Source organism: Suricata suricatta, chromosome 4 (assembly GCF_006229205.1).
Source record: "Suricata suricatta isolate VVHF042 chromosome 4, meerkat_22Aug2017_6uvM2_HiC, whole genome shotgun sequence".
NCBI lineage: Eukaryota > Metazoa > Chordata > Mammalia > Carnivora > Herpestidae > Suricata > Suricata suricatta.
Genome location: NC_043703.1, coordinates 78,174,492 through 78,195,361, shown reverse-complemented (window position 1 = coordinate 78,195,361; position 20,870 = coordinate 78,174,492). Strand labels below are relative to the sequence as shown.

The 20,870-nt window shown below is 36.1% G+C and overlaps 1 protein-coding gene across 1 annotated transcript in view; it reads left to right on the top strand.

Annotated features, from left to right (window-relative positions):
• RNF17 (ring finger protein 17) overlaps positions 1 to 20,870 on the top strand; it is a 122,730-nt gene that overhangs the window by 53,057 nt on the left and 48,803 nt on the right. The window contains exons 14-19 of the mRNA XM_029936189.1: positions 832 to 1,022; positions 1,935 to 2,076; positions 7,830 to 7,983; positions 11,241 to 11,356; positions 12,721 to 12,841; positions 16,200 to 16,320. Coding sequence (XP_029792049.1) covers positions 832 to 1,022; positions 1,935 to 2,076; positions 7,830 to 7,983; positions 11,241 to 11,356; positions 12,721 to 12,841; positions 16,200 to 16,320 — 845 coding nt within the window. The remainder of the gene's footprint in view (positions 1 to 831; positions 1,023 to 1,934; positions 2,077 to 7,829; positions 7,984 to 11,240; positions 11,357 to 12,720; positions 12,842 to 16,199; positions 16,321 to 20,870) is intronic.

Genomic DNA, 20,870 nt, shown 5'->3' with positions numbered 1-20,870 from the left:
GGGACTACACCAAAATAAAAAACTTTTGCACAATAAAGGAAACCATCAACAAAACAAATAGGCAGCCTACTGAATGGGAGAAGATATTTGCAGATAAAGTATCTGATAAGGAATTAATATTTAAAATAGATAAAGTACTTAACACCAGAAATGTATATTAACCCTTGAAATTTACTTTAGGTATGATGAGGGGAACTTAAAGATTCAAAGATCAACTTAAAAATTTTTTAAATGAGTGAATACTTTTCCTTACTCTTTAAGTAGCATATATATTCCTAGTTAATGGAAACTCTGTTAACTGATGATGATTACAAATATCTAGATTGCATTACATGACTTCCATTATACTTTTAAATTACCTTTTGATTTTGTCATTTAAGAAGAAAAATCCTATGCAATACTTGTTTTATTTTAGAATATCTATAATTTTTATAATAATATTCAGAGGTGAAACTGAATTCTAAAGTATAACAGCTTATGGACGCCTTGAGATTGTTCATAAAATCAAAGGTTTAGGGGCGCTTGGCTGGCTCGGTCAGAACACGCGACTCTTGATCTTAGGGTCGTGACTTCGAGCCCTATATTGGGCATAGAGCTCACACACACATGCACACACACACCCTTATATTGTGCATACATAAACACTGACCTTGGGTTTATGGCCCTAGCTATTGTTTAGTATCTATGGTTGAGTCCCTTTGCTTAGGTTTGCAGACTTTGGTTTTATAAAGCTAAATCCAAACAAAACAAAACAAAAGCTAAATCCAGAGTATTGTACCATTAGCACTAATTATAGTTACTAAATACATTAGAATTTTACTTTTTCCACAGAATGAAGGCTGGGGAAAAGAAGCTAAAGTAGAATTTTTGAAAATGGTAAATAAGAAGACTGTTTTAATGAAAGTTTTTAGAGAAGAAGATGGTGTGCTTATTGTAGACCTACAGAAACCACCAACAAATAAAATAAGCAGTGATATGCCTGTGTCTCTTAGAGATGCATTAGTTTTTATGGAATTAGCAAGGTAGGTAACTTATTAAAACAAATACTTTTAAGATAGTTATAAATTGGAATAACAATTTACTTTTAAAACTATGGACTGACTCTAAATTAGAGAACATTATCTAAGAGGTTATAGATACTGTTGTCAGAGTTTTCTAAGTAGAGCTGTCAGAAAACTGCATTTAATAGAGACATTAAGATAACTCAAAATAGAAACTATTTGTAGATACTGAAACTATTTTTAGACTCTTGATAACTTTACAGCTTCACTAGGGTTTTAAGAATTATAATTTAACAGTTCCTGACTTAAGTTTTCTAACCTGTGGAGTAAGTTCACTCTCAGTCACCACTCTGTATGTAATGTATGAGTCTACAATAGATACTTAAAGTTTCTACCCCCACCCCCATCACTGATGAACAAAGTAAGACGACTGAGAGAGATAGTGTAAGATACTTTTTGTCTGATTAGTGAGATGACTCTGGAAGTGACCCAAGTAGGTTTCATTGTTCATTGTAGAGAAATAAAAGTAGTATTAGAGCCGAAAGGGCCAATGGAGACCCTCAGCAGGCCAGGGTGCTACTTAAACTGTGCTTATCAATTTAACTGGATGATGAGAAACTGTGTGTTTTTGTTTTTGTTTTTGTTTGAAAGAGGAGAGTCCATGTATCTGAGTAGAAAAAACAGTCCTGGCTCAAAAATGTCCCCACACAAAATTGAAGGTCAGTTATTGACTTTGGAAACATGACATTTTATTTAACCTAGTTTGATAATTGGAGACAATACCAATAAATATATTAGAAGAGAAATTGGAAGGGGAATACTCTTGGTACATAAACAAGTATATGTACAAGTCCTTTCTTCAGACCAGGTTGCTGAGAGAAGAGACTTTTTTGAGAAAATGGCTCTTATGCTTTTGATTGTGCTTTTGATTAGGTTTAGGTCTCAATCACCAAGAAGCCACCCTGAAAAAAATATGACTTTATGTTATCACCCACCTGTTTTGCCTAAAGAAATGGCAGATGTTTCAGTGATGGTTTGTCATGTAAATAGTCCTACTGATTTCTATCTTCAGTTGGTGAGTATTTAGTATTCTTTAGAGACAAAGTATTTTTTTCACATTTTAAGTAGAAATGTATAAGGAAAATGAGTACTCAGTATGACTTTCAGAACAAACCAGTATCAGCATTCTGTAAACTTAAGTTTCTTAGGTGCAACTTTAAACAAGAAATTGACATGATTCATAGTAAATTGAAGGGACTCTTCATCATGCAAATTAGTGAAATACAGAAGGAAAGGGCAGTGAAGGATACCTAATATATGGGTTTCTTGCTACCTTATGAGATCTAGACAGTAGGAAAGCACGTAGAACTATCATCAAAATACTATGATACAACCTGTTTCTGACCATGAACGTCTGAGAATTTACTGATTATTATTACTCGGTAATTTTTTGAATTTGAACACCAGAATAAATTTAGACCAAAGTCATTTCATACTAAATTTTGAATGTGGACTGAAGCATTTGTTTAGATAGTTACTAACAATGAGTTTGTCCTTATTAATCTCTTTGTTTCAGTGCTTCATATGAATTAACTCATTTTTAAGGGCCATAATAAGTGAATAGCTCATTAATCTTCATAACAATTTTATGAGAAAGACACTAGTATTTTCATTTAGATAGGAGATTCTAACCAAAGGGTGAAATAACTTGCCTGAGGTCACACAGCCACAGAAAGGTAGAGCTAGGATCGAACTGGGTAGCGTAGCTTCATTTAGAACCTGTCATCTTAAGCAATGTACCACACCCCCCAGATAAGTTGTGGAAGTCAACTTATTTGGCACTGACTTATGACTTGCGTATATTTCTTTCATTGAATTTTTTTACAGTGTCACATTTAAATTGAGGTAAAACATATATAAAATTGATTATTTTAACCATCAAGTGTAAGATTTAGTACCATTAAATACCCTACGTGTTGTGCAACTGTTGCCATTATTTATCTCCAGAACTGTTTCATCATCCCAAACAGATCAGTAACCATTAAACAATAACTCCCTATTTTCCTTCCCCACCCCCAGCCTCTGATAACCTGTCCTACTTTCTTTATAAATTTATCTACTTCACTTAGCATAATGTTTACATGTTATAGCATATATCAGAATTTCATTCCTTTTCATGACTGAATAATATTTTGAGGTATATATATATATGTGTGTGTGTATATATATATATATATATATATATATATATATATACACTACATTTTGTTTATACATTCATTTGTTGATGGACACTTGGATTGTTTCAACCTTTTTGGCTATTGTGAAGAATGCTGCTATAAACCTGGGTGTTCAAGTGTTTGGGTCTCCACTTTCAATTCTTTTGGATTTCTGGAATTGTTAAATAATATTATAATTCTGTTTGTCTTTCCGAAGAACCGCCAAACTGTTTTCCACAGTGCTGCACCATTTTATGTTTCGATTAGCAATTCATAAGAGTTCAATTTTTCCACATCCTCACCAACACTTTTTTTTTAAAGTAATAGCTGTTTTAAGGGAATGGATTATATCATTATGGATTTGATTTGCATTTTCCACATGGCTAGGATTGTTGAATACATTTTTTTCATGTGTATATTTGTTGGCCATTTGTATATTTTCTCTGGAGAAAGACCTATTTCCAGTCCTTTGACCATTTTTGAATCAGATTATTTTGTTAGGGTGTACGAGTTCTTTATATATTTAGGATATTTATATATTTATCAGATATATCATTTTCACATATTTTCTCCCATTCTGTGGACTGCCTTTTTACTCTCTTAGTAGCATTCTTTGATCCACAAAAAAATTTTAGTTGATAATTCCAGTTTTTCTGGTTTTTTTTCTGTTGTCACCTCTGCTTTTGGTATCGTAGTCAAGAAATTTCTGCTGAATCTAACATTGTGAAGCTTTCCCCTAATGTTTGCTTCTAAGAGTTTTTAGTTTTAGCTATTACACTTAGGTCTTTGATTCATTTTGACTGAATTTTGTGTATGGTAAGAGAGAAGCATCCAATTTCATTTTTTTTTCCATGTGAATGTCCAGCTTTCCCAGCACTATTTGTTGAAAAAATGGTCTTTTCTCCATTTAATGGTCTTATTAGCATCCTTGTCAATATGCAGTTAACCATAATGTATGTGAAGGTTTATTTCTGGGATTTCTATTTTATTCCATCAGTTCATCTATCCTTATGCCAGTAGCACACTTTTTTGATTACCACAGCTTTGTAGCAAGTTTTTTTTAATAGTTTATTTTCATATTGGTTTCCATGTAACACCCAGTGCTTCTCCCCAGAAGTGCCCCCCACCATGACCATCACCCCCTCCCCTCCCTCCCCCTCCCCCTTCAGTCCATGGTTCGTTTTCAGTATTCAGTAGTCTTTCATGATTTGTGTCCCTTACTCTCCCCAGCTCTTTCCCCCTTCCTCTCCCTATGGTCCTCTGTTAGGTTTCTCCTGTTAGACCTATGAGTGCAAACATATGGTATCTATCCTTCTCTGCCTGATTTATTTTGCTTAGCATGATACCCTCGAGGTCCGTCCATTTTGTAGCAAGTTTTGAAATCAAGTTATGTGAGCTCTCCAACTTTGTTCTTTTTCAAAATTGTTTTGGCCATTTGGGGTCCCTTGAGACTCCATATGACTTTGAGGATGGTTTTTTCTGTTCTGCCTGAAACATCACTGAGATTTTAATAGAGACTGCATTGCATTGTAGATTGCTTTGGGTCATATTGTCAATAATATTTTGTCTTTCAATCCATGAACATGGGATGTCTTTCCCCTTATTTTTGTCTTCTTTTATCTTCTTCTTATTTTTATCAGTTGTATAATATACAGCAAGTGTCTTGTTTAAGTTTATTCTTAAGTGTATTCTCTATTTTGATGGTATTGTAGAAGAATTATTACTTTCCTTTTCAGATTGTTCATTACTGCTGTATAGAAACATAACTGATATTTATGTTTTGATTTTATATTTTGTAACTTTGCCCAATTTGTTTTCTAATAGGTTTTTGTGTGGCTTCTTTAGAGTTTTGTACATATAAAATTTTATCAGCTACAAAAAGATCATTTTGCTTCTGACAATAGGAATGCCATTTGTTTCTTCTACTTATTGGTAGAAGTTTCTTTAGAGGAAGGTTCTTCTGTTTCATCATTTTGGCTAGCCTTCTGTCTCTTATAAGTTTTAAAAGCTTGTTATGCACTCTGTACCTGTGAGTAATGCTATATTAAAGGAGGCTCATAGACTCTCCAAGGCCTGTCCATTCAGGAAGTGTTCCTTTAATGGTGTCCCTTGGTCTCTCTTGTTAGACTTTGGTTATTTTATGTCCCTACTCAATGATATTTGGGACTCTCCACCATGTGTACTTTGGCTTGTTTCTTGAGGTAGCCCTTGAAAGGAAAACAGGGAACAAAAGCATGCAAAAGCACAAACAAATCAAACAAGCAAACTGAAAGGAAAACAAAAAACAAAAACAAAAGACAAAGGACAGTCTAAAAGCATAAAACCAGAAATCCCAGCTGCATATAAAGAGCAGGGTGGAGGTAGTGCTGATGGAAGAGCATATACAAAGAGAGTAATGATGGGTGGGGAGAAAGAGAAGTTGAACATTGACCAGGCAAAGAGACTTAAAGGCTTAATTCAGATAGAGAAAAAGGAGAATGTGGCAGGAGGTGAGGAGGGGAAAAAAAAAAAACGAAGATAATGTTACCTGGAGAAACTATATAGTCTGATTATTTCAGAGAGAGAGAAAGGAAGGTAAAGATGGAGATAGAACATGCATCAAGCGAATGGATTATATATGCCTGTTTAAGCAAACCTATAACCAGAATACCTGGTCCAGATGAGGAGGGAGATAAGGGAAAATGTATCTAATAGCAAGAATTGATCTAGAGTTAATCACAGCAATATATCAGTGCTGAGCTTGGGAGAGGGACTGTTTTCGTATCCAGGCTCCCGTAACAATGCAGCTTCACAGCGCAGATGGCCGTGGTTTGGTGTAGATGGGTCTCACCTCCACTGTGGGTCCTGCGGCCCCACCTTGGTGGTTGTGGGGAGAAAAATGCAACCCCCCCCCCCCCGCCCGCAGTCCCATCCTGAACCAGGCATTGCAAGACGCTCTTTTGGGTCTGATCTCAGTGTGCCGCCGGTGCAGACAAGATGGGCCGTGTTCTATGTCCCGTGCTCAGCCTTGTTTCTAGATCTAACTCTGTGGGCATTAATAATACCACTGGAAATGTCATCCTGCAGGCCGAGGCACTTCCTGGGGGCGGGGGGGGGGGGGGGGGGGGGGGGGGGGGGGGGGGGGCGGGATCGAGTAGGTGACTGGTTCCTCCTGAATTTGACTGCGACTGCAATCCCTTGCTTACCGTCTATCCTGGAGGGAATTTCTGGGACCGGGGCAGGCGACCCAAAGGATAGCTCCACAGTTAGAGACAGGCTCTCTCTCCAAAAGCCCTGTGGCTAGAAATAGGATAATATGATCCCTCTCCATCCTGGGCCATGTTTTTATCTTTTCCAGAGACCATTCTAAGATTCCACAGCCGCCCTTTTTCTTCTTTTTGTCTCTCTGCAGAACGGGTTCCCTCCCCTTCATGCCTCCGTGTCCAGCCCATTTTTATCTTCCCCAGTTCGCAATCATGCACCTTGAGGCTGTCTTCTTAGTGGACTCCGTCTCTTTTCCTCCCAGACTCTTGTGGTTCAGTGGCGGGAAGTACAGAACTCCCTATTTCTCTGCAATCTTGCCACAACTCTGTAGTCATTTCACAAACCCTACTGAAATTACTGATTTAAAGAATTATCAGTTCACTTTAAAACCATCAGATGGATGGTTGATAATGGGAGTAAGAACATAACTGTACAATAGAGGCATCAGAATCCTCACCCCAATCTGTAGGTGAATCTTAGCATGTTAATATTGAGTTAGTGATATTATGTCTTTTGATGTATTCCAACCTAAGTACACTTAAACTTGTATTCTGGCTAAAAAAGGTTTAAATCCATCACACCTATAGATACCAACTTATAGCTTTTGGGAAATTTCAGGAGCTAGACCCCACTTAATGGAGGAACAAGCTGAATGATAGCATGAGGATGTAACCACATAATAGGTCAGCAAGACCAAGTCATTAAAAAAAAAGTGCCATACTATATTTTAAAAGATTTATTGAAATAATCAGATCTAATATTTAGTCTTGAATACTGGTTTAGGTCAGCATGGGATATCAAACTGTGGTCTAGAAGCACTAATAGGAATACTTACTGAAATAGCAAAGTGAGAACTGATAGAAAATGAAAATATTCAAACCATAATCAAAGGGCATGTGTGATATCATTTCATTTGTGTTTTAAAAAATGAGAAAAGGATCTGGAAGGATATACATTTAAGGTATCTGGAGGAATGTGATTTTTTTTTTAATGTTCTTACTCATTTTTGAGAGCATGAGCAGGAAAGGAGCAGAGAAAGATGGGGATAGAGGATCTGAAGCAGGCTCTGTGCTCACAGCAGCAAGCATGATGTAGTACTCAAACTCATGAACTGTGAGCTCATGACCTGAGCTAAAGTTGGGATGCTCAACCAACTGAGCCACCCAGATGCCCCTGGAGAAATGTGATTTTTAAAAATTTTTGTTATGTCCATATTTGCTAATTTTATATTTGCTTCTGTAATAAAATATTTCAAATATAAATTATGTAATACAATTGATTTATCTGATTCCAACACTTTATAATTTAATGAACAGTGCTTATAAAACATACCACATTTTTAATCCCTTTATCTCTTATCTTTTAGATAGAGAGCCTGGATTTTTTATTTCTACTAAAGACAATTGAGGAATTCTATAAAAGTGAAGATGGAAGAAATCTGGAAATCATCTGTCCAGTTCAAGATCAAGCCTGTGTAGCTAAATTTGAAGATGGAGTTTGGTACCGAGCAAAAGTCATTGGTAGGAGATTGCACACTATTTCTACAGGGAAATGTTATGCTTAAAAACTGATACCATTTCAGTTGGTACAGATTGAATTGTGGAAGTGATGTTATTTGATCTTACCATTTTGCTCAGTTATCTATCTTTTAGTAAGCTAGGGGTAATGTTGGAAGGTAAATCTCTCAGTCCTTAGATTTTGATTTAACTAGGGAGTATTTTTTTTGTTTGTTTACTTTCTCATATCTACCTTATTTAAAAAGTTAAATGGTGCTAAACAACTTCTACTCCACTCCTCAAAGGGGTGCTAGCTGACTCATTTGGAAAAGCATATGACTCTTGATCCCAGAGTCATGAGTTTGAGCCCCGTGTTGGTTGTAGGGATTATTTAAATTTAAAAAAATGCTTCAGGGGCAACTGGGTGGCTCAGTTGGTCAAGTGTCTGACTCTTGATTTTAGCTCAGGTCACAATTCTCATGGTTTGCAAGATCGAGTCCTAGGTTCAGCTCTGTGCTGACGGCATGTAGCCTGCTTGGAGTCTCTCTTTCTCTCTCTCAATCTGTAAAAAAAAACAAAACAAAACAAAACAAACTGCTTTAAATTCTTTGAGCCATTTCTTTTGGTATTTACCTGTGTTATTTCTTCTGAATGTGTAATACTTTATTGATATTGATACTTGCTCTTAGATATTATTTGTTCTTATTATAGATAGACAATTTTAGACTTCAAATAGCTCTTTTATGCCCACCCTACCAGACCCCCATAGTTGTGTCACTAACTCATGTTATATATAAATATTTTCACTGAGTCATAAAGAATACTTTATTTCTATTTTGAATTAATAATTATATCAAATTTTCACTTCATTTTCTTTAAATTCATGGCTGCATTTTCCTAATTATTCAAAATAATTTTCTACATGATTAGACTTCAGATAACATTAGTTTGATTTTTTTTTAATGGTGAAAACATCCTTCTATTTTATCCAATCAGATTTTTTGTCCTCTAAGATTATTATATTTTTATTCAGGGAATTTATCTCACTTGGCAACACATTTGTCTTCCTGTATTGGATCCCTTGTTTTTTGGATCCTGTGTTTACCTCTTTAGTTTACTCCCCTATTTTGGGGGAGCATCTTCTAATTGTTTCCTCAGAATAATCACAGGTAAATTTTGAGACCCTTCATGTCTCCTGACTCTACTGTCTTACATGATTGATAGTTTGGGTTTAAAATGTTCTTTAGGGGCACCTGGGTAATTCAGTCAGTTCAAGTGTCTGACTTGAGCTCAGGTCATGAACTTGCAGTTTGTGAGTTCAAGCCCCACAGAGCCCAGAGCCTGCTTCAGATTCTGTTTCTCCCTTTCTCTCTGCCCCTTCCCTGCTCACGTTCTGTCTCCTCTCTCTCGCAAAAATAAATAAACATTACAAAATTTAAAAAATAAAATGTTCCTTATATTTCATTTCCTGCCTATTTGTTTTATTTGTTTTGTCTAAAACTGCATCTCCATTCAGAGACTAAAGAATCTAATGGCACTGGTACAGTTAATAATATCCTTCTAGCAAGTGTGGAAGGATTCCTTCCTTTTTATTTTTTTTAAGTTTTTTTTTTTTACATCTATTTATTTTTGAGAGAGAAAGAGAGCATAAGCAGGGGAGGGGCAGAGAGAGAGGGAGACACAGAATCCAAAAGCAGGCTCCAGGCTCCCAGCTGTCAGGACAGAGCCCAACGCGGGGCTTGAACTCCCAAACCATAAGATAATGACCTGAGCCGGAGTCAAGACACTTAACCAGTTGAGCCATCCAGGTGGCCCCCTCCCCTTCTTACACTTACAGTAATACATGTCTTCTCAATTATTGCAGATACCAGCTACCATAGGGCCTAAGTTTTTTGAAGTGTCCTCTTGAGTACCAGTGTTGGTCCACCTGCTTCTCCTTCTGCCAAGGAGCAGAGAATTCCTGTACTTTTGAAATGATATATACTGTACTACCCTTTAAATTTGAAAATGATGGCAACAAGTTTAGTAGCACTATACATAAGTTTGCTAAGAGAGGATATGGTCAACCATATATTTTTCAGTATTTTCAAAAGGTCAGTGTGTGATAGGTTTATTTTTCCAAGCTTCCACATGTTTGAACTTTTTAGGGCTTCATTGTATCCTATAAAATATAGAAACTAGATTGACATGGAGGTCTGTCTCTGCTTATTCTTCACAATATCTCCCCAAATAATTTTTTTCAATTCCAGTTAGGTTATCATTATATGAATGAATCTTTAGTTTGATTATTAAACCTTTTGCCTTATTTAATCACCTGTATTGGTTAACAGTTAAACATTAAGTGCTTACTTAGGTAGCTTTGCAAATTTTTTAAATAGGTGAGTTCTCAAAAAAAAAGTCTTATGAGATTAGAGTCTATTGGTATGCCCACTTTACACATGAGATGAGTCTTAGAAAAAGGAACTTGCTCAGGGTAATGTTTTAGAGTGATTAGCTTGCTTAGAGTCACATGGAATTTGACTGGATTCCTACTCAGTTGGTCTTAATGCCTAATTTTTAACTTTCAGGCTATAATACCTACCATTTGATATCTGTGTTGTTATTTTGATTTTGATTTTCCTTTGAATGTCTTAAAACTGTTAATTTCTCATTCATCAGGTCTGAACAACTATGCATTATGGTTGGCTTATGTTCACATATTAGAAGTATTTTTTACACTAAGAAAAAAGTGTTGGGGGTGCCTCGATGGCTCAGTCAATTAAACATCTGACTCTTGATTTCAGCTCAGGTCATGATCCCAGGCTTGTGGGATCGAGCTCCATGTCAATTTTCACACTGGGAATGGAGCCTGCTTAAGATTCTCTCTCTGTCAGGGTGCCTGGGTGGCTCAGTTGGTTAAGCATCTGGCTTCTGACTTTAGTTCAGGTCATGATCTCAGTGTTTGTGGGTTCGAGCCCCACGTTGGGCTCTGTGCTGACAGCTAGCTCAGAGCCTGGAGCTTGCTTCGGATTCTGTGTCTCCCTCTCTCTCTGACCTTCCCCTGCTTATGCTGTCTTTCTCTGTCTCGCAAAAATAAATAAAAAACATTAAAAAAAAGATTCTCTTTGTCTTTCCCATTGCCCTCTCTCCCTGCACACACGTGCATGCCCTCTTTCTCTCAAAAAAAATTAAGTTTGTATGTTGATCATAAAAGTATTATAGTTGATTGTTGATTAGTCTAAATTTTGCTAGGGAATTCTCCTTTTCCAAGTTTGTGATTTCTAATTTCATAATTTTTGAAGGATTGCCTGGACATCGTGAAGTTGAAGTTAAATATGTGGACTTTGGCAATACTGCAAAAATAACACTTAAAGATATGCGTAAAATAAAGGATGAGTTTCTGAATCCCCCAGAGAAGGTAATTTATTTATTTTGAATTATAGTGTTAGAATATTAGTACAAATATGAAAGTATTTTTAGAAATCATTTTTACCATAGAAATATTCTGTTAAATAATATTTCTGTCTGTAAATAATTTCTAACACATAGACTATAGAAAAGAGTTACTATAATTACTCTAATTTTCTATGCAGCATTATAAGTTATTAAGAAATGTATATATATCTTAGCAAATAAGCATTAATTATAAATGTATATGTTTACATATATTTGTGTCCTTATAAGTATTACTGCTCTGCAGCTCTTAATGTTATTTTGAAATACCTGTATAATGAGGTAAGAGGATGATGTATTTTGTGAAAAAAAATCTTTTCATAGGAGTATTTTTCTGCAATCTCATTTATGTGTAAGTATATATGACATGTGCAAGAGAAAGAGAGAAATCTGGCAGAAAAAGTGAAAAATTATCCTTCTCTTGGAATCCTACTCCCGGGAGATATGGTTAAGGCTTATTTTCTATCTGACAATACACCTAAGCATTTGAATTTTGGTTAAGCAATATGTTAAAATGTTATAGGAAAAACTTGAAAATCTAGATATAAAGAGGATTCACTCAGAACTGTTAACTATTTTGGGGGCACCTGGGTGGCTCAGTTGGTTAAGCATCTGACTTCGGCTCAGCTCATGACCTCACAGTCTGTTGGTTTGAGCCACGGGTTGGGCTCTATGCTGACAGCTTAAGGCCTGGAGCCTGCTTCAGATTCTGTGTCTCCCTCTCACTCTACCCCTCCCTCACTTACTCTCTGCCTCTCTCAAAATAAAAACCTAAAAAAATGAATATTTTTGATACATGTAGTTCTTTTTTTTTTTTTTTATTTGAGACAGAAACAGAGCATGAGCAGGGGAGGGGCAAGGAGATTGGGAGACAAAGAATCTGAAGCAGGCTTCAGACTCTGAGCTGCCAGCACAGAGCCCGATGTAGCGCTCAAACCCATGAACCATGAGATCAGGACCTGAGCCACCCGGGTGCCCCTGATACATGTAATTCTAAGATGTGTCTTTTCTGTTTTTAACAATTATAGGATTAGATGAATAGTCTTATAACCTGCTTTTCTCATTTAACAGCATATCATTAGTATCTATAATACTTTCATTGGATGCTTGTTATATCAGTGTTTAAATATGCAGTAGTTCATTCAACCAAATACTCTGTTAATTCCAATTATTTATAAAATATTTTATAGATACTGTTATACATTTATATTCTAAATATATGTTAAATTCAAACACAAAGTTTTTTGTACACATAAAATTTTATTTTAATTCTAAAATAATCAGAAATTAAGTTTACTTTTCTTAATGGTGCAATTTTATTTGACACAGGCAATAAAATGTAAGCTGGCCTATATTGAACCATGTATGAGGGCAATGCAGTGGTCCAAAAAAGCTACAGACAAATTTGAAGAAAAGACTCAAGATAAATTTATGACATGTTCAGTCGTTAGTAAGCTATTTCTACTTTTATTTGTTGCTCTAATATATAATTTTAATAAGAATAACATAACATTTGCCAGATCTCAGAATAAATTCAGTGTGTCATCAGTAAGAGTAGTGAGAAAGAACATGTATTGAGCATTTGGTGTAGTAGATATAGTTGTAGGCTCTAGAATATAAAATCAGCATGAGGCAAAAATTACCATCAAAGATCGAGTCATTCCAAGGGTGCCTGGTTGGCTCAGTTGATGGAATGTGTGACGTGATCTCGGGGTTGTAGTTTCCAGCTCTGCTTTGGATGTAAAGATTACTTAAAATCTTAAATGGCACCTGGGTGGCTCACTTGGTTAGGCATCTGACTTCAACTCAGACTAGTGTTTTGTTAGTTCAACCACCGCATCTGGTGCTGACAGATCAGAGCCTGGAGCCTGCTTTGGATTCTGTGTCTCCCTCTCTTTCTGCCCCTTCCCCACTCATGCTCTCTCTCTCTCAAAAATAAACATTAAAAATTTGAAGTATAAATCAATTAAAAGTTGAATCTTAAAAAAAATAGGGGTGCCTGGGTGGCTCACTCGGTTAAGCATCCAACTTCAGCTCAGGTCACGATCTCACGGTTTGTGGGTTCAAGCCCCTCATTGGCCTCTGTGCTGACAGGTCAGAGCCTGGAGCCTGCTTCGGATTCTGTGTCTCCCTCTCTCAGTCTGCCCGTTCCCTGATCAAACTGCCTCTCTCTTTATCTGTCTCTCAAATTATATAAATAAGTGTTTAAAAAAATAAAAAGATCAAGTAATCCTGGATATGGCCTCTTGAAAGCCCTAATGGCAGGAATTAGCTTCTTTTATTTCTGTTTGCATTTTTGCAAGGGGTCTATCCTGATTTGGCATAATGGCTGCTAAAGTTTAATGTGCAGGAAAGTGAGGGGAAGTAGAACATAACTGATGGTTTTCATATGGGTTTTTTTTTTCCATTTCATACGACTTAAGTGAATTCAACTATAGGCTCTCCCCATATTTTGAAAAAACCTATTTCTTTTTTGGAGTAGTTTGGGTCCAAGATACAGGCTGACTACTATCTTACAATAACCCAACATGTTCTGAAAATGAAAAGTTGAGTAGCAAAACCTGATCTGAATTTGACATGAAGGTATATACAGTCTTTATCTCCTTTATAGTGAATATCATATATTCCATTTCAGGATAGTAAAGTATGTTTGTAGGCAGAATCTGCTGGGGGTATTACAAAATATGCAGTATATGTTTTACATAACCTTACTCAATTTGAAGAGATCTGAAACATCTGGCCGTAAGGGGTTTGAATTTGGGTGTGGGGAGTGGTGAGTGTCTGTTATTTTCTGGCTGTGTTGGTCTTAATAAGTATTAGTGCAGAATATACAAGATCATGTTTACTTAGCGTTGGTTTATGGGAATTTCTAGGGTAATTTTTACTATATCTATTTATTCACATTTATGATACTACCATTAAGTGAACCCAACTACTATGAGTGTCAGTCTCTGGAGACTGAAGTTTAGTGGTCAGCTGCTCAAGGTTACATAACCTGGAACTGATGAATATCAGTGATAATTTATACACATTGTTGATACAAGAAATTGTTCTGAAGAAAGTTTCTTTAGGGAGGAATGTGATTATAGATATTGCATCATCTGTCACTAACATTTTTATATCTGTCTTCTCTGATATGAACAGTAAATTAGGGCTTCTTAGTCCTTGAATTGTCTCCACTAGTTTTGTGCAGAATTTAACCTAGATAATTCTGCTTACCAACTTTCCTTTTGGGATTTTATTCTCTTGGTTTTAGCTCCCTTCCCTGCAGTGGACCTGACTTGGTTTCGTTCTTTATTCCTTTTGCTTACTGACTTAATTACTTGTTCTACCAATAATATTCAAACACTAGTCACAACATAGTTATTATCCTAGATAATTTGAGCGGGGCCTTCTGGCACTCCTTAAATCTAAAATCTTACCTCATTAACCTGTGCAATGATGAAATTAAGGGTTTTAAGATGTTAATATTAAAATGAACTACCTACCACAGCTGAGAAGGGAAGACTCCCAGTATTATGCATATTTAAATTTTGATTAGCAGAGCAAGGAAGGTGATGACAATACAGAACCATATAGAAAGTTGGTCCTTTTGGACTAAGAACTTTATGTATGGGAAATACAGTCAAAGAACTAAAGGGAATGCAAAAGCACAAGAGGTGGAAAGTATGGAGATGAAAATTTGTTGAGGCTCAGCATCGCTTAGCCTTTTATTTCTAGATGATATGACTGATCCATTGAAAAGTAGTCCAGAATCATTTTTAGGCTCTTGAAAAAAGTTTTCTAACCTGTATCTTTATGATCTATGAATTATCTTTCTAACCTGCAGCTACCAGCTGCTGTTGTGTAGAAAGTGTAGGCATAAACTGCAGTTAAAGCATATGTGTTTCCTGTGTTATTTATTCAGATACGTATTAGCCAGGTTCTCTGTGCTGTGTGCCATAAGGAAGTAAACAGGCACATGAGATGTAAATTTTGCCCATAGTTAAACTCCCAGTTTCATTTAAGAAATCTAAATAGATCTACTTGGGGTTTTTTAATTTTTTTAATGTTTTTTATTTATTTTTGAGAGAGACAGCACAAACCGGGGAGGGTCAGAGAGAGAGGGAGATATAGAATCTGAAGCAGGCTCCAAGCTCTGAGCTAGCTGTCAGCACAGAGCCCGATGCGGGGCTCAAACCCACAAACTGTGAGATCAAGACCTGAGCCGAAGTCAGATGCTTAACCGACTGAGCCACCCAGGCACCCCAGATCTACTTGTTTAAGTAACCAATTTGTTTCTAAAAGAAATAAAAAATTAGATGGTTTGTCCTAAAAACAGAGGCATCGGAAAAAATTCCAGATTCCAATCTCTAATTAAGAGTATTTTTGGAGTTTTTGTTGTTTTGAACTTTGTGCCATTTTTCTAAAAGCTGTAAACCTCTGCAGATAATCACTGGCCTGAATTAACTTTCCTTCTTTTGTCTTCTGGAACTTGGTTGAATTCAATAAAACAGTTTAAAAATATAGGTCAATTTCTATTTTTCTGAGTTTAAGGTTTAAACTGCCTTTGATTTGTTGTAGAACAGCACATAATAATCTAAAATGAAAATTGTATTAATTTGCCTGTGCTACAGATGACATGGACAATTTCTTTATAAATGTTTATAAAATGTTACTTTTACTCCTGCAGAGACTGTGATACTACTCAGCAGGAAGCCACATGTATGCAAAATGAAATTAAGTTTCTTATTATTTAAAATTGCCTCATTTAGTATATTTTGCCACATATTTATTTCTTCCCCAAACTTGTCTTAATGGTTTTACAGAAATTCTGGAAGATAATGTGCTCTCAGTTGAGCTTTTTGAGTCTCTTGGTGCTCCTGGAATGACTCCTATCAGTATAAATGACCAGCTAGTCAAAGAGGGCCTAGCCTCTTATGAAGTAGGGTAAGTAGACCTATAAATTTTTAAAAATTCCTATGTAACATCAGACTGAGTTTTCTTTTTGTTTTAATTCAGGGTTATTGGGGTGTCTGGTTGGCTCAGTCAGTTGAGTGTTTGACTTCGGCTCAGGTCATGATCCCACAGTTTGTGGGTTTGAGCCCTGTGTCGGGCTCTCTGCTGACAGCTCAGAGCCTGGAGCCTGCTTCAGATCCTGTGTCTCCTCTCTCTGCCCCTCCCCTGTTCGCACTCTGTCTCTCTCTGTCTCTCAGAAATAAGTAAATGTTAAAAAAATTTTTTAAGTCAGGTTATCAAGATGAAACATACAATAAGAGTCACCCTATTATTTATACCATCACACAACCATTATCATAGTCAAAATACAGAATATTTCTATCACCACAAAAAGTTCCTTATGCACTTTTGTAGTTATTTCTCTTCCTCCACACCCAAACCTTGGCAATTACTGATCTAATTTCTGTTTCTATAATTTTGACTTTTCTACAACTTCTTGTAAATGGAGTCACAGTGCATTGACTTTTGTGTCTGGCTTCTTTCATTTCACTTAATGCTTTTGAGATGCATCCATGTTGTTGCATATGGCAGTTTTTATTGCTTACTAGTATTCTGTTGTGTGGTTATAGACAGTATCATACAGTCCCTAATTGGTGACCACTCGGCCTATTTCCAGTGTGAGAGAGTTTATGAATAAAGGTGTTGTAAACATTTGCATACAGGTCTTTGTAGGCATATATATGTATTTTTTTCTCAGTAAATTCCTGGAAGTGAGGTTACTGCTTGTAAAGTAAGTTTTTTGTTCTTTATTTAGTCTAATATCCACCCCCGTAATTGCCTTGATCACTTTGGCACAAATCTCAGACACCATATAACTTCATCCATTTAGTATTTTAGTATGTATATCTAAAAGAAAACTTATTTTTTAATAAAGAGGCATGTATTTTTAACTTTATAGGAATAAACTGCCACATGTTTTCTAAATAGACTCTACCATTTTGCATTTCCACCAGCAATTTGTGAGAGTTCTGTTGTCCTGTATCCTTGCCAGCATTTGATCTGGTCATTTTGTGTTTACATTAGACCTTTTAATAGAAATATAGTGAATTTTCATAGTGGTTTTAATTTTAATGTATTTAATGACATTAAGGATATTTTTATGTGCTTATTTGCCATCTGTATCTCTTACTTGGTGAAGTTTCTTTTCAGCTGTTTTGTGCTAATGTAAAATCATGTTGCTTGTTGTTAGTGAAAATGAAATTTCTTTAACATATTCCAGATAAAAGTCCTTCATCAGATAATGTACTTTGCAATTTTTTTTTCAATCTGTTGCTTCTTAACAATGACTTGAAAGAGCAGAAGTTTCTGGCTTTGAAGTCTACTTTGATAATTTTTTCTTTTATAATTCAGGCACTTTGTTTTGTAACTAGGAAATCTTTGCCTAACTCAAGGTTATAAAATTTTCTCCTATGTATTCTTCTGAAGTTTTATAGTTTTAGGTTTCACATTTAGGTCTGTCATCCTTTTTATTTTGTTAAGTAGACTTTCTTTTTTGGAGCAGTTTTATTTTCATAACATTGAGCAGAATGCAAAGGGATTTCTCACATACTCCTTGCTCCCTCAAGAGGCACCCCCCCCACTATCACCTGTCAAAGTGGTATAATGTCAGTGAAACTACACTGACATATCATAATCATTCAACATCCATAATTTACATTAGTGTACATTCTGTGGGCTTTGTCCAAATGTATGATGACATAATCTACCATTATAATATCAGAGTATTTCACTAGCCTAAAAATTTCCTGAAAAGTCCATTAGCTATAGATTCAGCTCAAACCCTGCCAAAATTCCATTAGATCAAAAATTTCAGAAATTGATAATATTTTAAATTTTATACGAAAATGCAAAACATAAAATAGCCAAAACCATTTTGAAAAGAAAGACAAAGTTGGAGGACTTCTACCTCCCAATGTCAGAACTTAATATAAAGCTACAACTACAAAGACAGTGTGGTACTAACATAAAGATAGACCTATAGATGAATAAATATAATTGAGAATTGAGAAATAAATCTTTATAATCAGTTGACTTTTTAAACAAAGGTGCAAAGGCAGTTCATTGGGGAACAGAGGTCATCTGTTCAGTAATTGGTGTTGTGGCAATTGGATATCCACCAACAAAAAAGATAAACATAGCTCACACCATACACAAAGTTCACTCAAAATGGAATATACTCTTAAAATTAAGAGCTAAAACAAAACTTCTGGGAGAAATAGGATGAAATCTTTAAGCCTATAGATTGGGCAAAGATTTCTTAGATAGGACAGCAGAAGCACAGTTCATAAAAGAAAAAAAATCGGTATGTTGATCCTCATCAAAATTCAAAACTAGTGTACTTTGAAAGACACTATTAAGTAGATGAAAGACAAGAGCACTTGGGTGGTTCAGTTGGTTAAGAGACTGACTGTTGATTTCAGCTTAGGTCATGATTCTAGGGTCATGGGATCACGTTATGCATTATTGAACTCTGTGCTGTGCTGGGCATGGAGCCTATTTAAGATTCTCTCCCTCCCTGTACCCCTCCCCTGCCCATCCCTCCACCCTTTCTCTGTCTCAAAAATAAATACATAAATAAATAAATAAATAAATAAATAACAAGAACAACAACCAAATGGGAGAAAATATTTGCCAAGTATTTCCCATAAAGGACTTGTTGTATCTGGAATCTCTAGGACAAAAAATTCAGTAAGACAAATAATTCAACCAAAAGAAATGGGTACAATATATAAGAGGATGCTTACCAAAGAATGTATACAATTAGCTAATAAGTACATGAAAACATTATTAATCATCAGGGAAATGCAAATTAAAATCACAATGAGAGACCATTTCTAATGCACTAGAATGCTGTTACACACCAGATGGATGTTGGGAAGGATGTGGAGTAACCTCATCACTGGCAGGGATGTAAATGGTACAGCCTCTTTAGAAGTGGTTTGCAAGTTTCTTAAAAAGTTAAACATAAAACCACACACAACCCAGCAATTTCACTCCCTACATATCTGCCCTGGAGAAATGACAACCTGTGTTCATACACAGACTTGTGAGCAAATGTTTACAGTAGCATTATTCAGAATAGCCAACCACTGGAAATGATATAAATATCCAGTGAGTGGTAGGTAAATAGTCAAAATACTGTACATTACTATAGTGGAATACTATTTAGCCACAAAAAGGAACAAACTACTGCTGGCACATCTACATTATGGATAAACTTCAAATTTTTTAAGCTAATTAAAGCCAGATACAAGAGGTTGTATATGATTCCATTTACATAGTATGCCCAGAAAAGGCAAGTTTATAGACACAAAAAGGTTTATTAGAGGGTGCCTAGAACTAGGGGCGGGGAAGATTCACTCTAAATGGACACAGAGATGGGGCGCCTGGATCACTCAGTTGGTTGGGCCTTAGACTTCAACTCAACTCATGATCTCACCCTTGGTGAGTTTGAGCCCTGCATCACTCTGTGCTGACAGCTTAGAGCCTGGAGCCTGCTTTGGATTCTGTGTCTCACTCCCTGCCCCACCCGTGCTCATGCTCTGTCTCTCTCTCCTTCCAACATAAATAAATATAAAAAAGATAAATGGACCTGGAGGATCTTTCTGGGGAGAGGTGAAATTGTTCTAAAACAGATTTATGGTGATGGTTACACAATTTGGTAAAGTTAACTAAAAATCATTGAATCATACACTTGAAACAAGTGACTTTTTGTTGTGGAAAATCTACATCAAAAAGTTGCTTTAAAAACTCCATTAGCTAGTATATATTGGTTAAAGAAGAAAGAGATATTTGTATGCCTACTTATTACATTGTAACAAATGCCGTACCCAGTGATGAAGAAGGATGGTATGTGCCTTCACGGAGCTTAGAGTATATAGTAGGAAGGAGAGAGGATCAAGTTATCTTTGAATGTGGTAAGGACTCTTCCCATAGTGTTCTGGGAATTCTGGAGAGTTTGCCTTTGATGATTTCACCTAAGCTGAATTGTGTAGTACAATTGGAAGTAGATGCCTATGCACAGGAGAAAGATGGTGTGTCTGGGTGTTGTCGGTACACTCACATAGCTGGGAGTAGCAGGTAAGGCAAGGGATCAAGCTGGAGAGAAATGCAGAGATGAGATAATTACAGAGCCTTCATTACTGAAAAGTAAGTGAAAGATAAATTGTATCTAAATTTCAAACATTTCAGTGCATTTGAACTTCAGGAAAAAGGGTGGGAATCTATTGAATGATTTTAAGCAAGGGACTGAGAGGAAACTTGCATTTTAGAGAGCTCCCTCTGGTATTCTGCTAAGCAAAATTAGAGAAAGACAAATATCATATGACTTCACTCACATAAGGACTTTAAGACCCAGAACAGATGAACATAAGGGAAGGGAAGCAAAATTATATAAAAACAGGGAAAACGTAAGAGACTCTTAAATATGGAGTGTCGTAACCCGATGGCCGGGGCCGCTCGTCCGCCCCGACCAGCAGGGC